The following is a 22,725-nucleotide window of genomic DNA, read 5'->3' on the forward strand; positions in this document are numbered from 1 at the left end:
AAAATAAATTGAGATAAAGTACAGATGCTCCCAGACACAGTTCAAAGCCATGACAGGTCGACGCTGAGTATAGTTCCTGGGGAAGGGGCTCAGCAGTGCCATTCTCACTACTCCAGTGCACACAGCTCTGTAGTGGCTCAGTGCCAAACAAATGCTGAATGCTATTTCCGCTTTTTGCCTTTTTTTTTTTTTTTTTTGGTAAAATGAAAGTCCTCTTCGGATTTCTTTTGATCAGTGAAACAGGTACGAATGTAGGTCCTTCTTAAAAGCCAAGTGGCATAACCCTGAACTTTTGAAAAGTGGGGGGACACCTTGTACTCTGCTTCTCCCAATCATCATTTTTAACCAGATATATCATAAAATCTGTTTTGCCTCCCCCAAAAGATGACTACATGGGATATAGCCTATAGATTCTGGATTTTATCTTTATTCTTCTAAGCAAAACAAGATTAAAAAGAAAAAGATTCGTATGTGTGAAACTTGTACACATTAGCCCCTATAAAACTGTACAAGAAAGGAACTCTGGCCAGAGCTCACAGTAGTGAAGGAGGTGTGTGCAAATGAATTTATGAAAAATTTGAACTAACTACTATTTCTTGTTTTGTTTTGTTTTGTTTTTAAGATTTTATTTATTTGACACAGAGAGAGAGATCACAAATAGACAGAGAGGCAGGCAGAGGGGGAGGGGGAAGCAGGCTCCCTGCTGAGCAGAAAGCCCGATGCGGGGCTCCATCCCAGGACCTTGAGACCATGACCTGAACCGAAGGCAGAGGCTTAACCCACTGAGCCACCCAGGCGCCCCACTACTACTCCTTCTTAAAATTCTCACCAGTAAAGCAGGGTGGAGCACAATAAAATTAAGAGGAACATAGTGAACCATGCTGGCTTTTATTCCACAAGTATCACAAAAGAAAGAAATATTAGACAAGAATTCACGTCAAGTAAGAGAGTTTAAAAGGCCTTAAACTTTGCTTAAAACACCCCAAAAGTGTCATCTGATCTGTGTCCTTAGCCTGGTTCCTTAGTTCCTTCATGTTTACATATCATCCCAAAGCCAGTATTATGAGAATAGGACTTCCTTGAACTCTGTAACACAAAATTCAAACCTAACATTCACTGCAGAGCGAAAACTAAGGTTTTACAGGCACCTCTGGGAAGACTGCTTCTCACTGTCCAGATTCATTCATACCCACAGTGGGAAAGAATGCGGTGAGGACTGGGTTAGACCACCAAATGACTCAGTAGTATGGGGTCTGAGGTAGCTTACCAGGAACAAGATAACAACATGTAGCTTAGTCAATTCTCATTACCTGTCCTCTCAGAGGAATAAGAAAAAAGCTTTTACCTGGATTTGATGATAGGAAGCTGTATTTAGGAGACAACCTACTGGAACAATAACTACTATTCATTATAAAACAAATGAAGGCACAGAAGAGAATGAAGAATTTTCTGCAATAAAAGGACAAAGCTGCATGTAGAAAAATTAATTCAAAGCTAATCTGGTAGCTCCAAAGGAATTTTACTTGAAATTACTACTTGAATAGTACAAGAGAAAGAATTCTACACTTGTTACCAATTTTAGCATCTCACCTTGTCTTTGCTCTCAGGTCTATCCACTCAAGAATAATTCCAAGGAGCACCTGGGTGGCTCAGTGGGTTAAAGCCTCTGCTTTCGGCTCAGGTCATGATCCCAGGGTCCTGGGATCGAGCCCCGAATAGGGCTCTCTGCTCAGCAGGAAGCCTGCTTCCCTCTTTCTCTCTGCCTGCCTCTCTGCCTACTTGTGACCTCTCTCTGTCGAATAAATCTTTAAAAAAAAAAAAAAAAAAAAAGAATAATTCCAAGGGTGTCTGGCTGGCTCAGTCAGTAGAGCATGCCACTCTTGATCTAAGCATCGTGAGTTTGAGTCCCATGTTGGGCACAGAGATTACTTAAAAAAAGGGTGGGGGCGCCTGGGTGGCTCAGTTGGCTGAGCATCTGCCTTCGGCTTGGGTTATGATCCCAGGGTCCTGGGATCAAGATCCACATCAGGCTCCTTGTTCAGCGGGAAACCTACTTCTCCCTCTCCCGCTCCCCCTGCTTGTTCCCTCTCTCTCTGTGCCTCTGTCAAATAAATAAATAAAATCTTCAAAAAGGGCGGGGGGGTGCCTGGGTGGCTCAGCTGCTTAAGCATCTGCCTTCAGCTGAGGTTGTGATCCCAGAGTCCTGGGATCTAGGCCTGTGTCGGGATCCCTGCTCCATGGGGAGCCTGTTTCTCCCTCTCTCTCTGCCTGCTGCACTTGACTGCCACACTTCATATGCTCTCCATACTTTCTTTCTCTGTGAAATAAATAAATAAAATCTTTAAAAAAAAAAAAAAGAATACCCCAAATTTCACCTTTAAAAATTGATCTTGAACATGGAATCACTCTTATGTTCTTCCATCAAAACTTTGTTGTTGTTTTGAAGATATATATATTTTTTAATTTATTGGACAGAGAGAGAGATCACAAGTAGGCAGAGCAGCCGGCAGAGAGAGGGGGGAAGCAGGCCCTCCACCGAGCAGGAACCCCGATGTGGGGCTCTATCCCAGGACCCTGAGATCATGACCTGAGTCGAAGGCAGAGGCTCAACCCACTGAGCCACCCAGGTGCCCCGAAGATTTTATTTTTTTAAGTAATCTGTATACTCAGCGTGGACTCAAACTTACACAATCAAGGTCAAGAGTTGCATGCTCCGCTGGCTGTGCCAGCCAGGTGCCCCACTTTCATCAAAACTTTGAAACATAATTTGTATTTACTTTGCATAGTAAAACAAGGCTATTCCACTTTTTAGGACCACAAAAGCAAGCAAGGAATTGGAGAAATAGCATCTCTTCACAAATAATCAAGGTTACATAGTAAGAATTAAGTTGGCAAATCAAAGGAAAATCCAACATACAAAATACAACAGAGATTACAATGAAAAAAATTTTGCTTACAAGGACCTAGGGCTTATGAGCAATGAATTCCTGCTGAAGATGAAAGCCAGATATCATCCTGTATTTAATATCCTCCCCAGCTGACATCTGCTGTGGCTAATAGAACTGTGAACAACGGGGCGCCTGGGTGGCTCAGTGGGTTAAAGCCTCTGCCTTCGGCTCAGGTCATGATCCCAGGGTCCTGGGATCGAGCCCCGCATCGGGCTCTCTGCTCAGCGGGGAGCCTGCTTCCTCCCCTCTCTCTCTCTGCCTGCCTCTCTGCCTACTTGTGATCTATGTCTGTCAAATAAAGAAATAAAATCTTTAAAAAAAAAAAAAAAAACTGTGAACAAGATGAGTGACAAAGAGAGCAGGGAGAGATACCAACATCCTTTAATCAATTTAAGAACTTTCATGATGTCACAGTCAGAACCCATCAATAGCCTAGGCCAAAATCTCAGGAACTAGGAATACCAAAACAAACTTTATAATGAAATAACTAACATAAAGGCCTCAGCCTAGCAGTAAAAGGCTCTGGGCATTTAAGATATATTCACAAATTCTTTGGTAACTTTCTCTTCAAAAGGTAGAACCTAGTTCCTTCCCCTCTCCTAGCATGACTCCCAAAACTAAATCATAAAAGGCACTGTGCCTCTTCTTCGCTCTCTCATCATTTACCCTGGGGGAAGCCAGCTGCCATGTCATGAGGATACTCAAGCAGCCCCAAGGAAAAGTCCAAACAGCAAGGAACTGAGGCCTCCAGCCATAGCCAGTACCAACTTCCTAGCCACATGAGTCAGCTACTTTGGAAGTACTTTGGAAGCTACTCTGGAAGCTCTAGTCAATCTTTCAAAATAACTGTAATCTTAGCTGACATCTGGACTGGAACTCCGTAAGCTTTTCTGAGCTAGAACCACTTACCTAAGCTGCTCTTTTCAAAGTTCCTGATCAACAGAAACTGCAGGGCGAAAATAACTGATATACAATAAAATTAATGAGTGATCAAACAAGTTACCAATCCCACACTTCTTAACCTCCAAGGGAATGTTAGAACTCTTCACAAATTCTATTTTAAATACTGATGTTATAATTTTAGGCTGGAGGACATTCTCTCAGGTGAGACTATACATCAAGTTCCAAAGGGAAAACCAATACAAACACGAAGCACCACTATTAAGTCATTCAGGAAATATTTACTTAACTTTTCTCGTGCAAGACCACAAAGATGAGAGGGACTATATAAAATGTTCAAACACTTGAACTGCGTTCTCACTTGGGGAAGAAAAACAAACGATTTAAAAAAAAAAAAAAAAAAGACAACTAAGTAACGCTTTCTTTTTTCACGTTAAGCTTAGTTTCAGAGCTTCTACAAATAGTAAAACTTTCTTTGTGATTGAGAGGACCTTTCTGTTAATTATAGAATTCCCACCAGGATTCACTGGAGTTTTCCACTGTATAAAAAGGGTAGTTAACCACTTTGCAATCCCACCAACCGTCTCTCTTGCATGTTCAATATCCTTCTTTAAGGGCTTTTTCCTTTTAGCCTTCAAATCTGAGTATCCTCTCCCCTACAAACTCAACTTTGACTTAAACCCAGTGTCTCTCCTGAAATATCTCCCTATTCTTCTTTCTGACTGTCACACTTCATTGCACACTTCACGTGCTCTCCATACTTTCTAACCAGAATCTCTCTCCCTGTAAATCCCTGCACCAGGCTTTCTGTGTTCTATCTACACTCCCCAACAACAACAGGTACTAATCTCATCCCTGTGTATTTGCTTTAAACGTAATATAGAATTTATCATTCTCTTGATCTCTGCATTTTAGAAGTGATTCCTTCACTGGCAATACTCATCCATATCCAAATCAGAGTCCCCTGACCCTTTAAGATTTATTTTATTTTTGGGGGGTGGGCAGGCAGAGGAAAAGAAGAGAGTCTTAAGTAGACTCTGCACAGGGTTCGATCTCCTGACCCTGACATCATGACCAGAGCAGAAATCAAGAGTCAGTGGCAACCGCCTGTGCCACCCAAGCGCCTCACTGACCCTTTCTCTGTAATCATTCAGTTACTACCGTTTCTTGTTGGGTCCTTAGTACTTGGTAATTGCAACCTTTGTTTAACATCCTCCTTAACACGTCCCATCTTTTTTGACAGCATACACTGAGATTAATCTTCATCAAATACTAATGACTGAAATCCCACTGCTGTGCTTAGTGATCTGAGTGATTAAGTGGCCTTCCTTAAACTGGCTACCGGATTACTCCTTCCAGTGGCTTGGCAGTAGCCACCAGAAGTTTATTTTCCCAAGACTGCAACTATAGCATCTATGTAATAACATAAGCTAATAAAAGGCTAAAACTCCTGGTTTAATATCTAAACCCCAACAGACTGGCATTTAAAGACTCCTACAACTTATCTTTCTGGCCCGTTCTTTTGTTTAGCTCCGGTCTTAAACTTGGAATATCCTTCCTCCTACCCAGATCCCTACCACTCAAAGTCCAACTAAAACACCACCATTTCGGGCACCAGGGTGGCTCAGTCGGTTAAGTGTCTGCCTTCGCCTCATGATCTCAGGGTCCTGGGATTGAGCCCCATGTTGGGATCCCTGCTCAGTGGAGAGCCTGCTTCTCCCTCTCCCCCACCCCTTTCCCCACTCATACTCACTCTCCCTCTCTCTCAAATAAATAAAATCTTAAAAAAGAAAATACCATTTCTATAAAGACTTTTGTCCATTTCAATCTAAGATGATTTCCCATTCTGAACTTTACCACTGATCACCCACCATCAATCTGGCAGTTAATTATGTCTTCTCTCAACTCTTGAGTTATTTCTGTTTTTAAAGTCTTTCTAAGAGGTGCCTAGGTGGCTCCCCTTAGGGTCGGTTAAGCATCCAACTCTTGGTATTGGCTCAGGTCACGATCTCAGGGTCGTGAGATTGAGCCCTGTGTCCGGCTCCACACAGCTGGGAATCTGCTCAAGATTCTCCCTCTCCCTCTGCACACCCCCCCAATACCCTCTCCCCCTATGTGCTCTTTCTCTCAAATAAATAAATGATCTTTAAAAAAATAAAGTCTTTTTAAGTTTGTGTGTTTTTAATACACACATGAATGATTTATCAAGCCAGAAAACAGGGACCATGACTGTTAACACACCTTACCCACAGCAGACACTGCTGACTACCAGGTTGGTAAACACTAATTACATATGCTCCCTCTGCGAGCAGACTGACCTTGAGAAGAGGCAATTCTAAAATTGTCTGACCAGCAGAAAAAAGGAGCATCAGACAACCACTGATCACTAAGCCAAAATCACATTCTACCACCAGAGATTCATTCAGTCAGTTAGTTCTTCTGACATATAGATTGATGTACCCATTCACTCCAATTGGCCTTGGTACTGAATAATTACAAACAGCAGGAAGAGAGAAGGAGAAAAGGGTGTGTCAAGAAAAGGAGTACTTCCCCCAGTAAATATTGGGTCCTCCCCTCTATCATCATTCTTTACTCGCTTAGGCTTCTTTTACTATCCAGGTCTACTATTTACTATCCTTGGTCTACAAAGGAAGCTTCATATGCAAGATTCACAAGGTAAATAATTAATTAACACGTTAGTCTATGTGTATCATAATACACAGGTATAGTCAAAATGGACTAAATATATTTAATAATAGGGGTACATAATTAAAAAAACACTTGGGGACCAGTGGCCTATAAATCTACAATGTTGAAGAGTTTAAAATAAGATTTATAAGCTGATTCTAAAATTTACATAAGAATGCAAAGAGCTGGGGCACCTGGGTGGCTCAGTGGGTTAAAGCCTCTGCCTTTGGCTGGGGTCATGATCCCAGGGTCCTGGGACTGAGCCCCACATCGGGCTCTCTGCTCAGCGGGGAGCCTGCTTCCCCTCCTCTCTCTGCCTGCCTCTCTGCTTACTTGTGATCTCAGTCTCTGTCAAATAAATAAATAAAATCTTTAAAAAAAAAAAAAAAAAGAATGCAAAGAGTAAGAACAGCCAAGGCAATACTGAAGAAAGATGAAGCTTAGAAGATCTGTGCTACCAGTGATCAAAACGTATTATGAAGCTATATTTCAGACAGAGTGGTACTGGTTCAAGGATAGACAAATGGACCACTGGTACAGAAAAGAGCCCAGAAACAGACCCATCCATATACAGCCACCTATCTGGCAAAAGTGATGCTGAGCGCAGTAAGGATGGTCTTTTCAATAAACGGAGCTGCGTCAAATGGATATGGATATCTATGTGCAAAAAAAGGGGGGGGGGCAATCCTTACCGCAGACCAAAAAACCACCACAATTCCCTATAGATCAGAATATGAAAGGTAAATAAATAAAACTTATGGAGAAAAACATACAGAATTACCTTCATGACCTTTGTATGTAGGCAAATATTTCTTCAATGGGACACAAAAATGCTAACTGTTTAACAAAAGACACCAGTGAGAGTGTGAAAGTAAGTTGCAGAGTAGAAGATAATCTGCAATATGTAAGGACTACAAATCACTATGAAAACACAGACAGCCTCATAGAAAAATAAGCAAGATCTTGAATAAGAATTCATACAGGAGGTTATCCAAATGGCTAATAAGCATTAGGAAAGGTATTCAATATCATTATTCATAAGGGAAATGTAATTTAAAGCCACAACGAGATACTACCACAGAGAAAGACTGCTAAAATCAACAAATAATATAATATTCTGGCAAGGACGTGGAACAACTAGATCCTCTCATACGTTACTAATGAGAGAGAAAACACTGATGCAATTGTTTGAGAAAACTGTTCGGTATTATCTATTAAAGATGACCACAAGCATACTCTATGATCCAGCAATTTGACCACTAGATCTATACCCTACAAAATGCACATGAATTTTCTTTAAAAGATGTGTATGGTAATACAACAGTAATATTTTTAACAACAAAAACTAGGTATCACCCAAATATCTGCCCACAGTAACTACTGGGAAGGTAAGGCAGAGTGGAAAAGTGAATGGAAGTGGGTACAAGGGACTTCTGAAGTAGAGTTCCAATAGTGTTTGTGAAGTAACTCAGCCATATGTCTACTTATGATTTGTACACTTTCCCACATGCATGAGTAACTCTAAAAGGACAGCCAAGGCAACAAAAGAGAAGATATAAAAATTTTAATATGATGGGGCACCTGGGTGGCTCAGTGTGTTAAAGCCTCTGCCTTTGGCTCAGGTCATGATCCCAGGGTCCTGGATCGAGCCCCACATTGGGCTCTCTGCTCAGTGGGAAGCCTGCTTCCCTTCCGCTCTCTCTGCCTGCCTCTCTGCCTACTTGTGATCTCTGTCTGTCAAATAAATAAATAAAATCTTTTAAAAAAAAGTTTAATATGCTTTACTTATTACTTCTGTCTCTCTAATTTACTTGGCTTGTTATCTCCTAAAGCAAAGGAAATGCTCATCTTTTCTGAATCAAGTTAGCTGCTTCTTAGAATCATGAGTTCAAATCGTTGCTAATTATTTTTGTTAGAAACAAAAAATTTTGTAACTTCCCTAATAACTTTGTTAGGGTACTGGTTATCATTCCTGAATTTTCTTCCTATCCCCACAAACTTTAAAGATGGACTCCACATTTATGTCAGTGCTCTTCTAATCTTTCAAGACTTTTCTCATCCTTCCTAAGTTTGTAATTCATCATTTGAATTATAGCAAATATCTCAAATTATACTGTCAGGACATTTACTGAAAATAGTAAGTATAGTTAGTCGTAAGTTTATTTCCTGTGAAAATAAAAAACTCTGATTCCACAGTAGTAGGATCTATATTTAAACAAAGTGGTCTTCCATAGGACTAGTAAATTACATCAACAATGCCAGAAGCATATTTTTAGACCTCAAAACAGCAAACAAGTCCTATCAGGAATGACAGGCACAGAGCACACATGATGAATTTACCCTACACCTAAGAGCCCAAGACCTTATTTAAAACCAGCTGAAAAACTTAAAACAATAGCACAACAGATAATTATTACATTTAAGTCTTAGCACTGTTAACTAATATTTAATGTTATTTTTTTTAAAAGGACTCATTTTTGTCAACCTTTTTTTTTTTTAAATGAAAAACTGGCAGGATCTGAGTAGACCATGAAGTTTTGATGTGTGGTTTTGATGTGTGTATGTTTGTGAAAGTATCATTTGTCTTAAGTTTTAACTTTTATATTCTTAACTAATGAATTGTGGAAATCTGTTCTAAAGGATTAAGTGTCCAAAATTTCATTCTCTACTCTTCTCTGTATAACAGACAAAACTGATGTTCTCTAGATAAATTAGGTAAATTCTTCCTGAATAGGAAAAACTCAGTTCAGAGAAACCAGTGTGAGAACCAGAACAGTAGTGGTGAAGGCACATTCTAAGAAAGCCATTCTTGGGGGGGACAGTTCCCAAAATAAACTACTTTGCTCATGTTTGGATCAGCTGGGTTCTTTCAAAATTAATTATCTTTATTTATGCAATCTTTGAATACCAAGGATATAACAGGTAGATATCAGACTATACTAAGACAGAGATGGACCTTGACTACTAACTGCAAGTCAGGGTAAGTACACAGTGAAACATGCATTCAGCTCTCTGAACAACTGAAAGTGAGACTCTTAAGTTCCAAATGTTTTGTTCTTTTCTTACTATTAAAAAGAATGATCCAGAATCTTCTACGTGGTGACTCTCTTTATCTAGTTTTCTAACTATTCTAATATTATGAGGTCATATAATGCTATATTTTTAAAACTGTGATTAGTGAGGGTCATGATATCATTTTTTAGTAGGTTCCATCTAACATTAAGAAAAAAAAGAACAAAAAAAAACTAGAGTGCACTGTACATGAAGGTTAAGTTTTGTTTTGTGAGTATTTTGTTATAAAAATTTATGTATATGTATATATTCTGTGTATCTACACGCTTATCAGTCAGTGATAGAACTATTCTTAATATTCTTGAGTTATGGTCATACCTCAAAAGCCAGAGGTATAGTGGGCTTTATTATATTTTTATTAACTGTTACACATGGAGTCTCAAAAAATTATTCTTTATTCAGAAGTTAGGTGAATCTTTAAGACTAGATACCATGCGAAGACCACTCCGCTTAGCTGAAAGCAATAATTTCTTGTAACAGATCAACAAACTCTGGCAAAATACACTGCCTGGTTGATATTTTAATATATACATGTTGGAAATAAGGATGATGAGACCAAAAGCAGAGCAGTGTTTCTACACATACAGAGCTTTCAGCTGCCTGCGACCTACTGGTTGTATATATGGTAAACCCCTACGACAGCAAACGTCCATTCACAACATGAAATAAAATTAAAGAGGAAATGAAAGTGAATCTAACTTCAATTAGAGTAACTTCCTATAAGGCATAAAGCCCATATCTGAATTTCTCAGGAAATTTATTAGTTGATATAAGGACCCCACTGAACAGATACAATGAATACATTACTGTATTTTCAGAAAGCAAAAGAATATAAACATGGGAAGGTGGATCTTTGAGAGTTAAGTAAGATGTAGTGTCTACATAAGAAGGCAATAAAAGCTTAGAAAATGGTGCTTCCTGTACCAAAAATAAAACTAGCAACAATTTATAACTATAGAAACATAAATTATCAAATGCAGGTGAACCAGTCTGTAGGAATTTAAGCAACTCTTAACCAGCTACAGCAGTATTTCACTAGTAGGAAGTCACCCTGCCACCACTGACCATATTATTACAACAGACTGAATTCTACTCTCCTTTCTGCATTACCAATCTTCTCTCCAGAGTCCAAAAATGCACATAGAGCAATGCTTGAGAAACCAACTAGGAAAACAGAAGGAAGTCATATGGATTCTTCAGCAAACAAGGACAAATACCAGATCCAAACAAAGAACAGCTAGCATTCAGCAGCAATTAACTCTAAGACTAATGACCCATCAAATTTTCTAGAGGACACAAGGAAAATGCCCTCCCTTCTTAACTTTGAGTTCAGGACTGTAATATATAAATATACAAATCTCTTTTCAAAACTCTCCAATGTTACCCATTTCATTCAGAATAAAATCCAAATCCTTGCAAGAACTGATGATGTCCCTTATGATCTGGACCTACATCTATAACCTTATCTCCTGTCACTTTCTCACTCACCTACTCTACAATGGCCAGAACAATTACATGAAAAAGTGTTCAGCATCATTATTTTTCATGGAAATGCAATTTAAAATCACAATGAGATAACATTACAAATGCAACAACATGAACTGACAATATCAGGTACAGGCAAGGATGATGAACAGCAGCAAACTTCTCACATCGCCAGTAGGAGGATAAATTTCTAAAACCACTTTGGAAAAAGGCTTGGCAGTGGCCACTAAATCTAAACACACATACACCTGATGATACAGCAATCTCATTCCTAGATCTGAATCCCAGAGAAAGTAGTGTACATTTATCAAAAGACATGTACAAGAATATGCACTGCACTTTTATTTACAATAGCCCCCAAGTGGAAGCAGCCTCAATATCCACCAACAGCAGTACGGGTCACTAAATTGTGGTGTGTTCGGACAATGGACTATTTCATAGTATTACAAAAGAAACATGCAATGTGGATGAATCTCACAGGCATAATACTAAGGGAAAGGAAGTGGACACAAAAGTGCATGTACTGGATAATTCCATTTACAAGAAGGTCAAAACCGGCAAAAATAATCTATGGTGATAGAACAGTGGTTTTGTTGGTTTATTCTGAAATGGAGGTATTAAATTGGAAGATGCATGAGGGAGATTACTGGGTACTGGAAATGTTCGACACCTTAATCTAGGTATAATCTAGTAGTTACATGAGTGTACCTACGTGGATAAATTCAAAGAGTTGTACATTTAAATTCCATGTACTTTAAAGTAAAGTTATATATAAAATACATATTAAATATACACACATGCACAAACATGTACCATACAGACACACACACACACACACACACACACACACACACACACACACACACCATCTATGAAATGCCAGTAAGTTATTAACTCAGCACACCGCTCCCACTCCTCTAGGAACTTGTGGCTCCATGAATCCATCACTGACTTTATTACTCCTTTTACTGATGCAAAGAGAAGGGAAGTGAGTACTACCACAGATAGCTGATGGTGAAGTAAGTGCTTACCTTTAACAAAGGGCAACTGCAAAGGTTGGGAAAGGAGAGTGGAAAATTAACCCCAAGAAGGAAATCCTTGTTTCTCAGATATCTCTGCTGGCTCTCCCCTTCCGGCTCTCCCCAGGAGCGCAGCTGATGGAGCCTGTAGGAGGCTTTCAGAGACAGGAAAAGAGCTAACCATCTGAAACAGACCACAGCAGACATGCTTATTCAGTGCTCCATGGAGGTTTGAGGATAGTTCAGAGCAGCAAGGAACCTTGTCTTTCATTCATGTGTCTCTTTTGTACATCTTGAGCATTTTAGAAACAGTTCCTCCCTACTTTCAGATGATGCCATTTCACACTTTTCTTCTAAAAATTCCATCTTTGGCATGACTTGGTTTGCTACTATGAAAACTAAAATCCTCCGTAAAGCTCCACTCAATATTAAAGAATATTTAACTCTATCACAAAAATTCTATTATAAAAATATCCTCGTATTAGGGAGATAGCCTTTTCTAACAAGGTCACTATTTATTATTACATAAATACAAAATAATAACGTGTGAAAAATCATTATTCCGAGGGGAAAAAAAAAACCAGAACTAAGTTTCCCAGAATACTTAAGGCAGGTTATGCTGCAATCACTATCAAGTAAAGGACTCACTGGTCATTATCTGCCCTGTAGAAGCAAATATAACATAGAAGACTAACTAGAAATTAAGAAGACTTAAAGACCTTCTGGCAGCATTTGGGGGTTGAACTGAAATAATTTTTATTTAAGGTATATCATGAAGCATCATGCAATTATTAAATGATCGAAAGAAAATTATGATCCCCTAATAAAAATTTTTACTCTTAACAAGAAAAAAATAAGAGGCTTGCTAAGATGATACAATATTAAGTACTTAATTTCACAGCTCAAACTCTCTGTTTATTCCCAACTGCTCTCTCATCAAATTAAGGAAACTTCTCACCTGGCCAAAAGTCCCTGAAGCATGAGGTTTGCCATTTCTGCTGGAGATACATCAATAAAGCGAAGGAAGGAGAAACAGCTTTCTTCATTAACACCTGGAATATCAAAGGACAAAGTTAAACCCAATAGCAAGTGAAGAGATAACAGTCAACTAAAGCTACTGAATTGCTGTCTTTTCATTTAAGAGTGAAAAGATAGCTAAAGGTTTCGACCCAGCAATTATGGTGGAAGACAGGGTGTCCCATTTTTGTACTACAACCTCAAGTGGGAGAGGCAGACCTATGAGATACGGCATACATGGGCCAGAGTAGAGCTGGCTCATTAGCTACCTTTGGGCTTTTTGGATCCTTGGCTAATTGCATTTCTCTTTTTATCATGACAGGAAAAAGAAAACTGTAGAGTTAAAAGATTCTGAAACTTTGCCTTAATACCATGGACAATGCTCAAAGGTGAGCTGCTCCTTTCCCTTAGACTAAGGAGAAGGAACTAAGTCACATTAATGAAAGTCCTGCATTGTCTCTGTCAAGTTTCAAGGGTATAAGACACTCTTAAGAGGCAGGTATAAAATAAAATGGAAGGTCAATGTAATAATATTTTATCGCTTCCTCTTATGGCCACAAATCATAGCATCTACAGACGAAGACAACTAATTTACTTAAAGATTATCAAGACTTTATAAAGATCCAGCATGCAGGCAAAATCATTGCTAGTTGAAAATCATTCAGCAAAATGAGGAGCATTCTGATAAATCCCTGGCATACTTTCCTTCCCCCAAATCAAAACACCCACCTTTTCTGTGAAAGAGAGACTGCTGGATATAATCTGGTGCAAACGGAGAAAGAAGAACCCTTAACCACCTGTAAAATCAGTAAATAAAATAAAATAAATCCAAATATAAATATTGGAAAGTCAACTAGATTAGAGGTCCAAAATTAAATAGAATCCTTTAGATTTTAAATACTTTTAAGAGATCTGTTGCCATATTACCAGGCAGAGATCATGGCATAAATGTCAGACCAATACTAAGTAATTAATATAGATGTAAGAAAGTAATACAAGTTCAAAGTGGTCTTATTTCATTTCAGACAATCACAATTCAACGTTGTACGTTACCATGTACCATATGAAACAAACAGCACAACAGCTGTGGTCTGTTTCCCTCTGCCCATCTAGCTGAGTAATAGTCTGGAGCTATCACAAAGAATTTTTAAAAAAAAATATTTATTTATTTACTTTATGAGACTGACGCGCTACCTACTGCGCTAACGAGGCACCTTTACTTACTTTAGAGAAAGGGTGGGAACAGGGGTAGGGGGAGAGGGGGAAGGAGAGAATCTCCAGCAGACTCCTAGGTGAGTGTAGAACCGGTTCAATCCCATGACCCTGAAGATCACGACCTGAGATCACTTAATAGACTGAACCACCCAGGTGCCCCACATACAAATAATTCTCCCCCCTCAAAGATTTTATTTATTTATTTGACAGAGAAAGAGGCAGCAAGAGTGGGAGAGGGAAAAGCAAGTCTCCTGCTGAGCAGGGAGCCGGATGTGGGGCTGGATCCCAGGAATCAGAACCTGAGCCAAAGGCAGACACTTAACCAACTGAGCGACCTGGGCACCCCCAAGACCAAGAATTCATTCATTCATTCATTCTTTCTTTCTCTTTTACTTTCTTTCTCTCTCTTTCTTATTTATTTATTTATTTATTTATTCATTTATTTATTGGACAGACAGAGATCACAAGCAGGCAGAGAGGCAGGTGGGGGGGGGGAAGCAGGTTCCCCCAGGAGCAGAGAGCTTGATGCGGGGCTCGATCCCAGGAGCACAGGATCATGACCTGAGGCGAAGGCAGACGCTTAACCAACTGAGCCATCCAGATGCCCTTCAACTTCAGTTTCATTAGGCTAAATGTTGTTGATTATTTTGGTAATGCTGCTTATATTGTTTATCTACAGAAGAACTTTCTAAATCCATGATTCTCAAATCTTGATGTGCACAAGAATCCTTTGGGAGCTTGTTAAAAAATTCAAAAGCCAGGGGCACCTGGGTGGCTCAGTGGGTTAAAGCCTCTGCTTTCGGCTCAGGTCATGATCCTAGGGTTCTGGGATCGAGTCCCACGTCGGGCTCTCTGCTCGGCAGGGAGCCTGCTTCCCTCCCTCTCTCTTTGCCTGCCTCTCTGCCTACTTGTGATCTCTGTCTGTCAAATAAATAAATAAAATATTAAAAAAAAAAAATTCAAAAGCCAGAGATATCCTCACTCCCAGGTGTAGAATGGACCTACACACATTTTCTGAATGGAATTGGTCTCTGGCATATTACATTACAACCATTTCACCTTTAACCAAATCTGTCACTGCTGATTCCGGGAGGAAGGTAAATTTGATTAATCTGAAATCCAATCAGTTCTCCCACAAGTGCTATTCCAAGTATAAAGTAAGCTACTGCAAAACAATTTCAGTACTGGAGTAGAGACATACGGTGATCTCTCTTGATACAAGTACATATTTGCACTTACGTGCACATTTCTCAATCAGAAAAGCAACCAGAAGTGGCTAGGGCTATTAATAGCCAGTTAAACCCTTGATACCGTACAGATTTCTATCACAACATCCCTCGATAAATAGGTGTCCACCCTATGCTTAAATACCTCATTGTTAAAAAGAAAACAAAACAAAACAAAAACAAGCAAAAAAAACCACCTCATTGTTGGGGAACTCAAACACTCTCCACTAAACCCCCCAAAGCATTAAGCCACAAAACCCCAAATTACAAAAACACCCTTAGAGTAAACAGGGATTAGTATGTGCTCACCTGTCTCGCGAATGGTTGAAGACCCTGATCTGTCCATGACGGTAGATAAACTTTGAAATCTGGTATGGCTTTAGGGAAATATGAAATGGAGACCAAGTTTCTTGTCGTTCAAATAACTCTGGGTGATTACAAACCTAAGAGGAAGGAAAATAACAAGATACTACTATCACGTGCAGACAACACTCTCGGAAAAATCACAGGGAATCCCAAGCCCTGCATGTTTACTTTTGTGAAAATATACTTTCTCATTTCAACTTTTTTTAACAGCCTTTGTTTATCTGACCAAGGTTAGAGCCTTTTTCTTGAAATGGGTTAATGAGGCAACTCCAAGGCAGCTGACCTAAAATCTTACCTTCCTAAACTGCATGACCAGATTCATGAGGCTGCTGGTGGTGGTCTGTGCTTGCTGGGTAGAGCCCATAGAAGACTGCAATAAATCCTCAATGGAAATTTTGTTCTTTAGTGCCTGATACAGAAGCTTTTGTCGGCTGGTCAGTTGGCAATACATCAGAATCTCAATCTAAAAATCAGAAAGGACATTTATACTTTGAAAACAAGTTTCTAAGAGAATTCAGTATCAGCTTAAGAAACACATGCAAGCCAGATTATAACTGAACAGACAACAGACAGATCTTTAGAAACTCAGTATCTCTATAAACCTGGGATGTGGCTAATTATCCAGAAAAATATTCTTTTCTTGACGCTCTTCTCTGTCACTCACTCTACATGCTGTCCCTGTGAAATCTTTTCCATTTTCAATAGCACCAACTGCTATCCATTGCAGTGACTTTCAAAAATATTTTCCCTAACATTCCCAGCCCCATATTTTCAACTACCCACTATAATTGTACCACTCAAAGTCAGTGGGGGAAAAAAAATCTTTTCCATTAATTTACTCAACTGATTAACAGCATTACCATTCATTCAGTTACCCAAAAAGAAATTTCAACCAGCTCTGATTTTTTCTTTCTCATGCCCATGTTTTATCATTTCCCAAGTCCCTCAAATCCACCTGGAATTTAACCTCTAATAATCATCCTTTCTGACCACTCCCAGAATCTCACCATACCTAATTTAGACTGCTATCTTGTGTGTGTGTGCGGGGGAGTGGGGGGATGTCTTCCTGCCTATAGTCTTTACTGGTTCTAAGAAACGTTTCATAACAAATCTTATAAGGTGATTCCAACTGCTGAAGAACCTTCAATGTACATCACTGCCTACAGTAACACATTAAAAATTCTCCGATAGGCAGAGAAGGGTTTCCATATTCTAATCAACCCTACTGTCCCAGTCTCCTCATCACTAAGACCTCCTATATACCCTAGCAACAATGCTCTGAGTAATGTTTGCTAAACATGTTGCATAAATGCTGCTCTACCTTTTTGTTCATTGCTCTTGTTGCCTAACACCTGCTTCCTTACCATAGTTTCCTAGTAAATGCCAATTCATTATTCCAGACCTAGCTCACATGTTATCTCTGCTTTGACGCCTTCTCTAACCTTCCCTAACAGAACTATTCCCTTATCTGTGTTCCCATTATACTTCACACAATCACTATATCTCTTATGATATAATATTAGTTATATATTCAACTCCCTTCAAAATATGAATGGAACCTGGACACTACATCTTTATATACCAGTGGCTAGCAGGCAAAAAGAGTTTAATAAAGAAATATATTATTTAAAAATAGATTGGATGGGGCTCCTGGGTGGCTCAGTGGGTTAAAGCCTCTGCCTTCAGCTTAGGTCATGATCCCAGGGTCCTGGGATCGAGCCCTGCATTGGGCTCTCTGCTCAGCAGGGAGCCTGCTTCCTCCTCTCTCTTTCTGCCTGCCTCTCTGTCTACTTGTGATCTCTGTCTGTCAAATAAATACATAAAATCTTTAAAAAAAAATAGATTGGAAACAATACTGATGCTTAAGAAATCATAAGGAAAATACTATGCACAGTGATTAAGAACCATACTACATCCTCTGATAACCTCCCTACTCACCACCAAATACAGAAATTTTGACATTGCTACTGTTTTTTAAGCCCTTTCTGATATTAAAGGATTCGTTGTTTTATAAAGTATTTTCCTTCTATAAGGTGTATCTGTGCAATACTGTTGTTTAGTTAAAATTAGCCAGTTTCACAAAACAGGCATCAAGATTTCTTAAAAATAAATAAAACAAAGGTGCAAAGGTACTCCTCACTTGAAAGGTGTCTATCTCCACCACAATCTTTCAAAGAGAGTTACTAATTTCAAAATAATCTAACCTTTTGGCAGTGACAGAGGAGAACCACCTGATATTATCAAGAACCTTGGAAGATGCCTTTTAGGTAGGAGAATTGTGAAAAACAGGTGGAATCTATGGAAGATGGGGGAAAAACTCTGAAGGACTTAGAACTGGGAGGGAAAGCAGAATAAAGGAGAATATGGGGAGGAGTCACAGGAATAAGAAAAAAAACAACAGAAGTCTGGTAAGGATATCTAAAAACAAAAAATTTTTTTTAAATTTAAGATTTTATTTATTTTTATTTTTTTAAAAGATTTTATTTATTCATTTGACAGAGATCATAAGCAGGCAGAGAGGCAGGCAGAGAGAGAGGAAGGGAAGCAGGCTCCCTGCTGAGCAGAGAGCGCGATGCAGGGCTTGATCCCAGGACCCTGAGATCATGACTTGAGCCGAAGGCAGAGGCTTTAACCCACTGAGCCACCCAGGCACCCCTAAGATTTTATTTTTAAGTAACATATAGGCCAAATGTGGGGCTCAAACTCATAACCCCAAGATCAAGAGTTGCATACTCCACTGACTGAGCCAGCCAGGTGCCCCAACAAACCAAAATTACTGGCTTAATATGAGGAAAGATATTAAAACTCAAAGCACATTAAACTTCTAATTCTTAGTGTACAGAAATACAGGAGACCATAGAACATGTTAGACAACACCACAATGATGCAAAATTAGCAAAATCCTACGTGTGGGATACTCTATGGGACAAATTACTCAGTTTCTTCAACAAGGGAAAAAAGTAGGGAGGGACTAAAAGATTTATTAAGACACATATCACCCAGGGGTGCCTGGGTGGCTGAGTGGGTTAATCCTCTGCCTTCAGCTCAGGTCATGATCCCAGGGTCCTGGGATCGAGTCCCTCGTCGGGCTCTGTGCTCAGCGGGGAGCCTGCTTCCCCCTCTCTCTCTGCCTGCCTCTCTGCCTACTTGTGATCTCTCTGTCAAATAAATAAATAAAATCTTAAAAAAAAAAAAAAAAAGACACATATCACCCAAATGCCACGTGTGGATCTTGCTTGGATGGTGATTTCAAAAATCTTTAACAGAGAAAGAGGGGGACAGGGAACAAAAGTTGGAAGGAGAGTGAGGGAAGAGAGAGAATCACACAAAGATAAATGGGGATAGGTAAGAAATGGCTCGATATGTTACAGTATAATGGAATTACTATCTCCTTTAGCAGACGTGAAAATATATGGTTATGTATTTTTTAAAAAGACTAAATCCTTTAAAAAAAGACTAATATTTTAGAGATACAGATGAAAATATCTGTAAATGAAATAAAAGACATCTGGGACTTCCTTCAGAATAATCTAGGGGGATGGGGATGGAAATGACTCAATCACTACTGAAGCTGTACGGTGGTTTACCAGAGGGTTCATTATACTTTTTCCCCTACTTTTGTAATGCCTCAAATTAATGAAAAGTATAAAACAAAAAGAAGAAAAAATAGTACCTGCCTTGGTTGTTTGAGTCATTTTAAGTCTTCTTTGATCCACTCAAGTTTAATGGTTTTCTCTCAAACTAATCACCCTTCAAACTAAACCTTTACCAAGGAATTTTTTTTTGTCCTAGAACCCCAAGGTGATGCCCATGAAGGCTTAAACTAATGAATTATTATTTCCTTACCTTGTCAGACAATTCATTTTCTACATCTTTCTTGATTCTCCTCAGCATAAATGGCTTCAAGATCATGTGTAATCGAGAGAGTTGATCTGAAACGCCAGGAGGCCCCCCCCAACAAATAATACATTATATTGACTTAACACAAACAAAAGAAATATGATGATCATATCTCACTAAATCGTTCTTACAACTTTTGGCTTGATGAACCTCTGAAAGAAGACTAAAACTTAATCTTTTCCTCAAGTAGAAAACCAAGGAGTCTGAATTTTCATAGCACCCACCTGTAGTCTATGGGGCAAAAGCATTTTTCTATCACTTACTCAGACCAACAAGGACCACTTAATTTTTATTAGAATTTACAAGAGTGTTTTAGGATCATTGTATCAGTAACAGAGTTCTCATATAGGTAAATGGACGCTATCTGGGCCTCCCAGTGTTCCTCCAAAATCATTTTTTCTAAGTATGCCAGCAAATTAACAAACTGTAGTGTAAGAAATTAAGACTTTTCTAACAGTTGGTAGATATCAGTTTGTATCAATGTAATAAACACCTCATAAGACTCTTAAAAGAGATTATTCAACAAGGTCAAAAGTACTGGTAAATAAGGTTTAAAATATTCACACTGGAACCAAATCCTAATATAGAAAGAAAATAAAAATGATCCCTCTAATATTTCTGTTTTTATCACAGGATAAGGATAAAATCCTTAACTCATTCCATTAGGAATGAATGAATTAGGAATAAAATTCTGATATGAGTTTTTCAGAATCTACATGGAAAATGAGGATTCTATAAGCCAAAATGTGGTACTTTTTGAACTCTGCCCATTCTGCCTTAGTTAAATAGTAAACAGTACAGCAGTATCACCTGTATTAATCCTTTCGGCTCTTTTAAACACAAACAAAGCAAATAATTACTTTATAAGAGAACCCCCTCCCCCCACAGCTCCAATCCTTCTATGAACACTGGAAGAAAAATTCTTTATATAGAAGAAAATATTCAATTATGTGTTGCCTACACTGATAGATAGAAAGAAACAGAGTTCATAAAAGCACTCACTCTCATCAATGGCAGATTTGTTTTCAGCGTGGCTCTCAATGTCCTTGGAAAACCATTCATTAAATTCCTCATGTGAATCAAATAATGTTGGCATAATGAAATGTAGCAGAGCCCAGAGCTGGAAACAGAAGATATGTGAAATAACTGTAGGTAACAAAATGACAGTGTGTGAGGATATGGTGAGGGTTTGGAGAGAGTGAAAGTTGCAGGTGTGTGTGTGTGTGTGTGTGTCTAGGAACAGGTATAAGTGTTGGCAAATGGGCAAAAAAGAATGAGTGTGTAAGCACGTGCCTCATCAACCAACTCTTATTTTCTAAGATGCTATAGCAAAATGAGATTATTATTCAATTAATTTCCAACTAAAAGTCTAAAAGTACAAGTCCTGCTCATATTTTACAATGCTATAGTTTTAAAGATCTTATATACTGAAAAAATCCATTTCACAACTGAATACAATCTGAAGTAGCATAACTTGCTAATTAATAATGACTCTTAATCAGAGGTTAATAAATTATGGCCTCTGGTACAAAGGCTGCTTTTGTACCAACTACTTTTATAAAGAAAGTTTTAATGGAACATAGCTCCATCTATTCCTTCATGTACTGTCTATGGCTGCTTTCACATGACACTGGCAAGGCTGAGCAGCTGCAATGGCAACTATATGGCCTGTAAAGTCTAAATTATTTACTATCTGGAAAAAAAAATTACTATCTGGCTCTTTACAGAAACTTTTCTGACCCTTGTTCCAGATGATCAATTATCTTTCTAAATAAGGAATTTTAGCTCCTCTCAGTGCCAAAGAACATTACCTTTTCGTTTTGTTATAAAAACATCTCTGCATTAGATGGGTAGCATTCCTAATGTGGCCACTAGTTATTCCACAAATACGAAGGAATACATTAATTTATTTGCCTATGCCAGACAATAAGAAAATAGGAATGATGCCCAAAAACCCCACTTAGGTCAAGCTATGGTTAAATTCTTCCTTTTATGTGTGGATTATAATTTGCACAGAGAAGTAACGTTCCAGGTGGGCATGGGAAAGAATTCTATTCTGTGCTAGAACCATTCTATTTAATGCAGACATAAAACCGAAGTCTTTACTAATGCCTACCTCTGCCATGGTGTTCTGAATTGGGGTCCCAGTTAGCAAAAGCCGATTCCGACACTGGAACTGCAAGAGAATCTTCCAACGAACACTGTTCAGTAAAATGAATTACAAATTCCAAGTTAGCAGTAAATCTTTCTTCACCCTACTAAGACCCTGTATTTCTAAAAACGCTTTCCAAAAAAAAATTCCAAACACCCAGAATCAAGTACTCTACCATGTACACATTGAAAAATACTATTCAACAAAGCCAAGGACAGAAAATGACTCCTGTATACTGAAAACATGGTATCAGGGTTTAGAAAAAATAGCCCTCAAATGGGCAGAGTAGGATCTTTTCTGGCTTAACAAAGTGCTCTACTATCTTTGGTCAGTTTTGTTGACACTAGACTTTTAATTATAAGGTATTTATCTGCAGCAGAAAGCTTTACAATTATTAATCTCTGTGCTTCCAGTGTGAGTATAGAGAGATCAACCGAGAAAGGGAAAGGGTGTGAGAAGAAAATGCAAAATGAGTATATTACTCCCAGTAGTAAATATGTCCTACTTCAAAAGAGTGTAATACGAAGTAATGTCTGTTGGAGGATAGAAAGTACCAACTTGTCACTTAAAATGGATCTCTAAGAATGTCATATGGGCTCACCAAGAGTTAATAAAAATGCACCAAATGCAACATTTAATATCACTGAGCAACACTTTAAAGTCAGGCAATGACTTACTATTCAGTTTGTTACTTTGAAGGTAATAGAGTATTTTAAACATGTAACGTCCAATGAAAA

General features: G+C 38.7%; 1 protein-coding gene across 1 annotated transcript in view; it reads right to left on the reverse strand.

Moving 5' to 3' along the window:
- INO80 (INO80 complex ATPase subunit) overlaps nucleotides 1-22,725 on the reverse strand; it is a 135,479-nt gene that overhangs the window by 49,841 nt on the left and 62,913 nt on the right. The window contains exons 17-24 of the mRNA XM_080807448.1: nucleotides 21,953-22,037; nucleotides 20,839-20,956; nucleotides 19,783-19,868; nucleotides 16,232-16,399; nucleotides 15,880-16,013; nucleotides 13,859-13,926; nucleotides 13,071-13,164; nucleotides 12,125-12,296 (exon numbers count right to left, since the gene is read on the reverse strand). Of these exons, the coding sequence (XP_080663574.1) occupies nucleotides 12,125-12,296; nucleotides 13,071-13,164; nucleotides 13,859-13,926; nucleotides 15,880-16,013; nucleotides 16,232-16,399; nucleotides 19,783-19,868; nucleotides 20,839-20,956; nucleotides 21,953-22,037 (925 nt within the window). The remainder of the gene's footprint in view (nucleotides 1-12,124; nucleotides 12,297-13,070; nucleotides 13,165-13,858; nucleotides 13,927-15,879; nucleotides 16,014-16,231; nucleotides 16,400-19,782; nucleotides 19,869-20,838; nucleotides 20,957-21,952; nucleotides 22,038-22,725) is intronic.

Source organism: Martes martes (genome assembly GCF_963455335.1).
Source record: "Martes martes genome assembly, chromosome: 7".
Lineage (NCBI taxonomy): Eukaryota > Metazoa > Chordata > Mammalia > Carnivora > Mustelidae > Martes > Martes martes.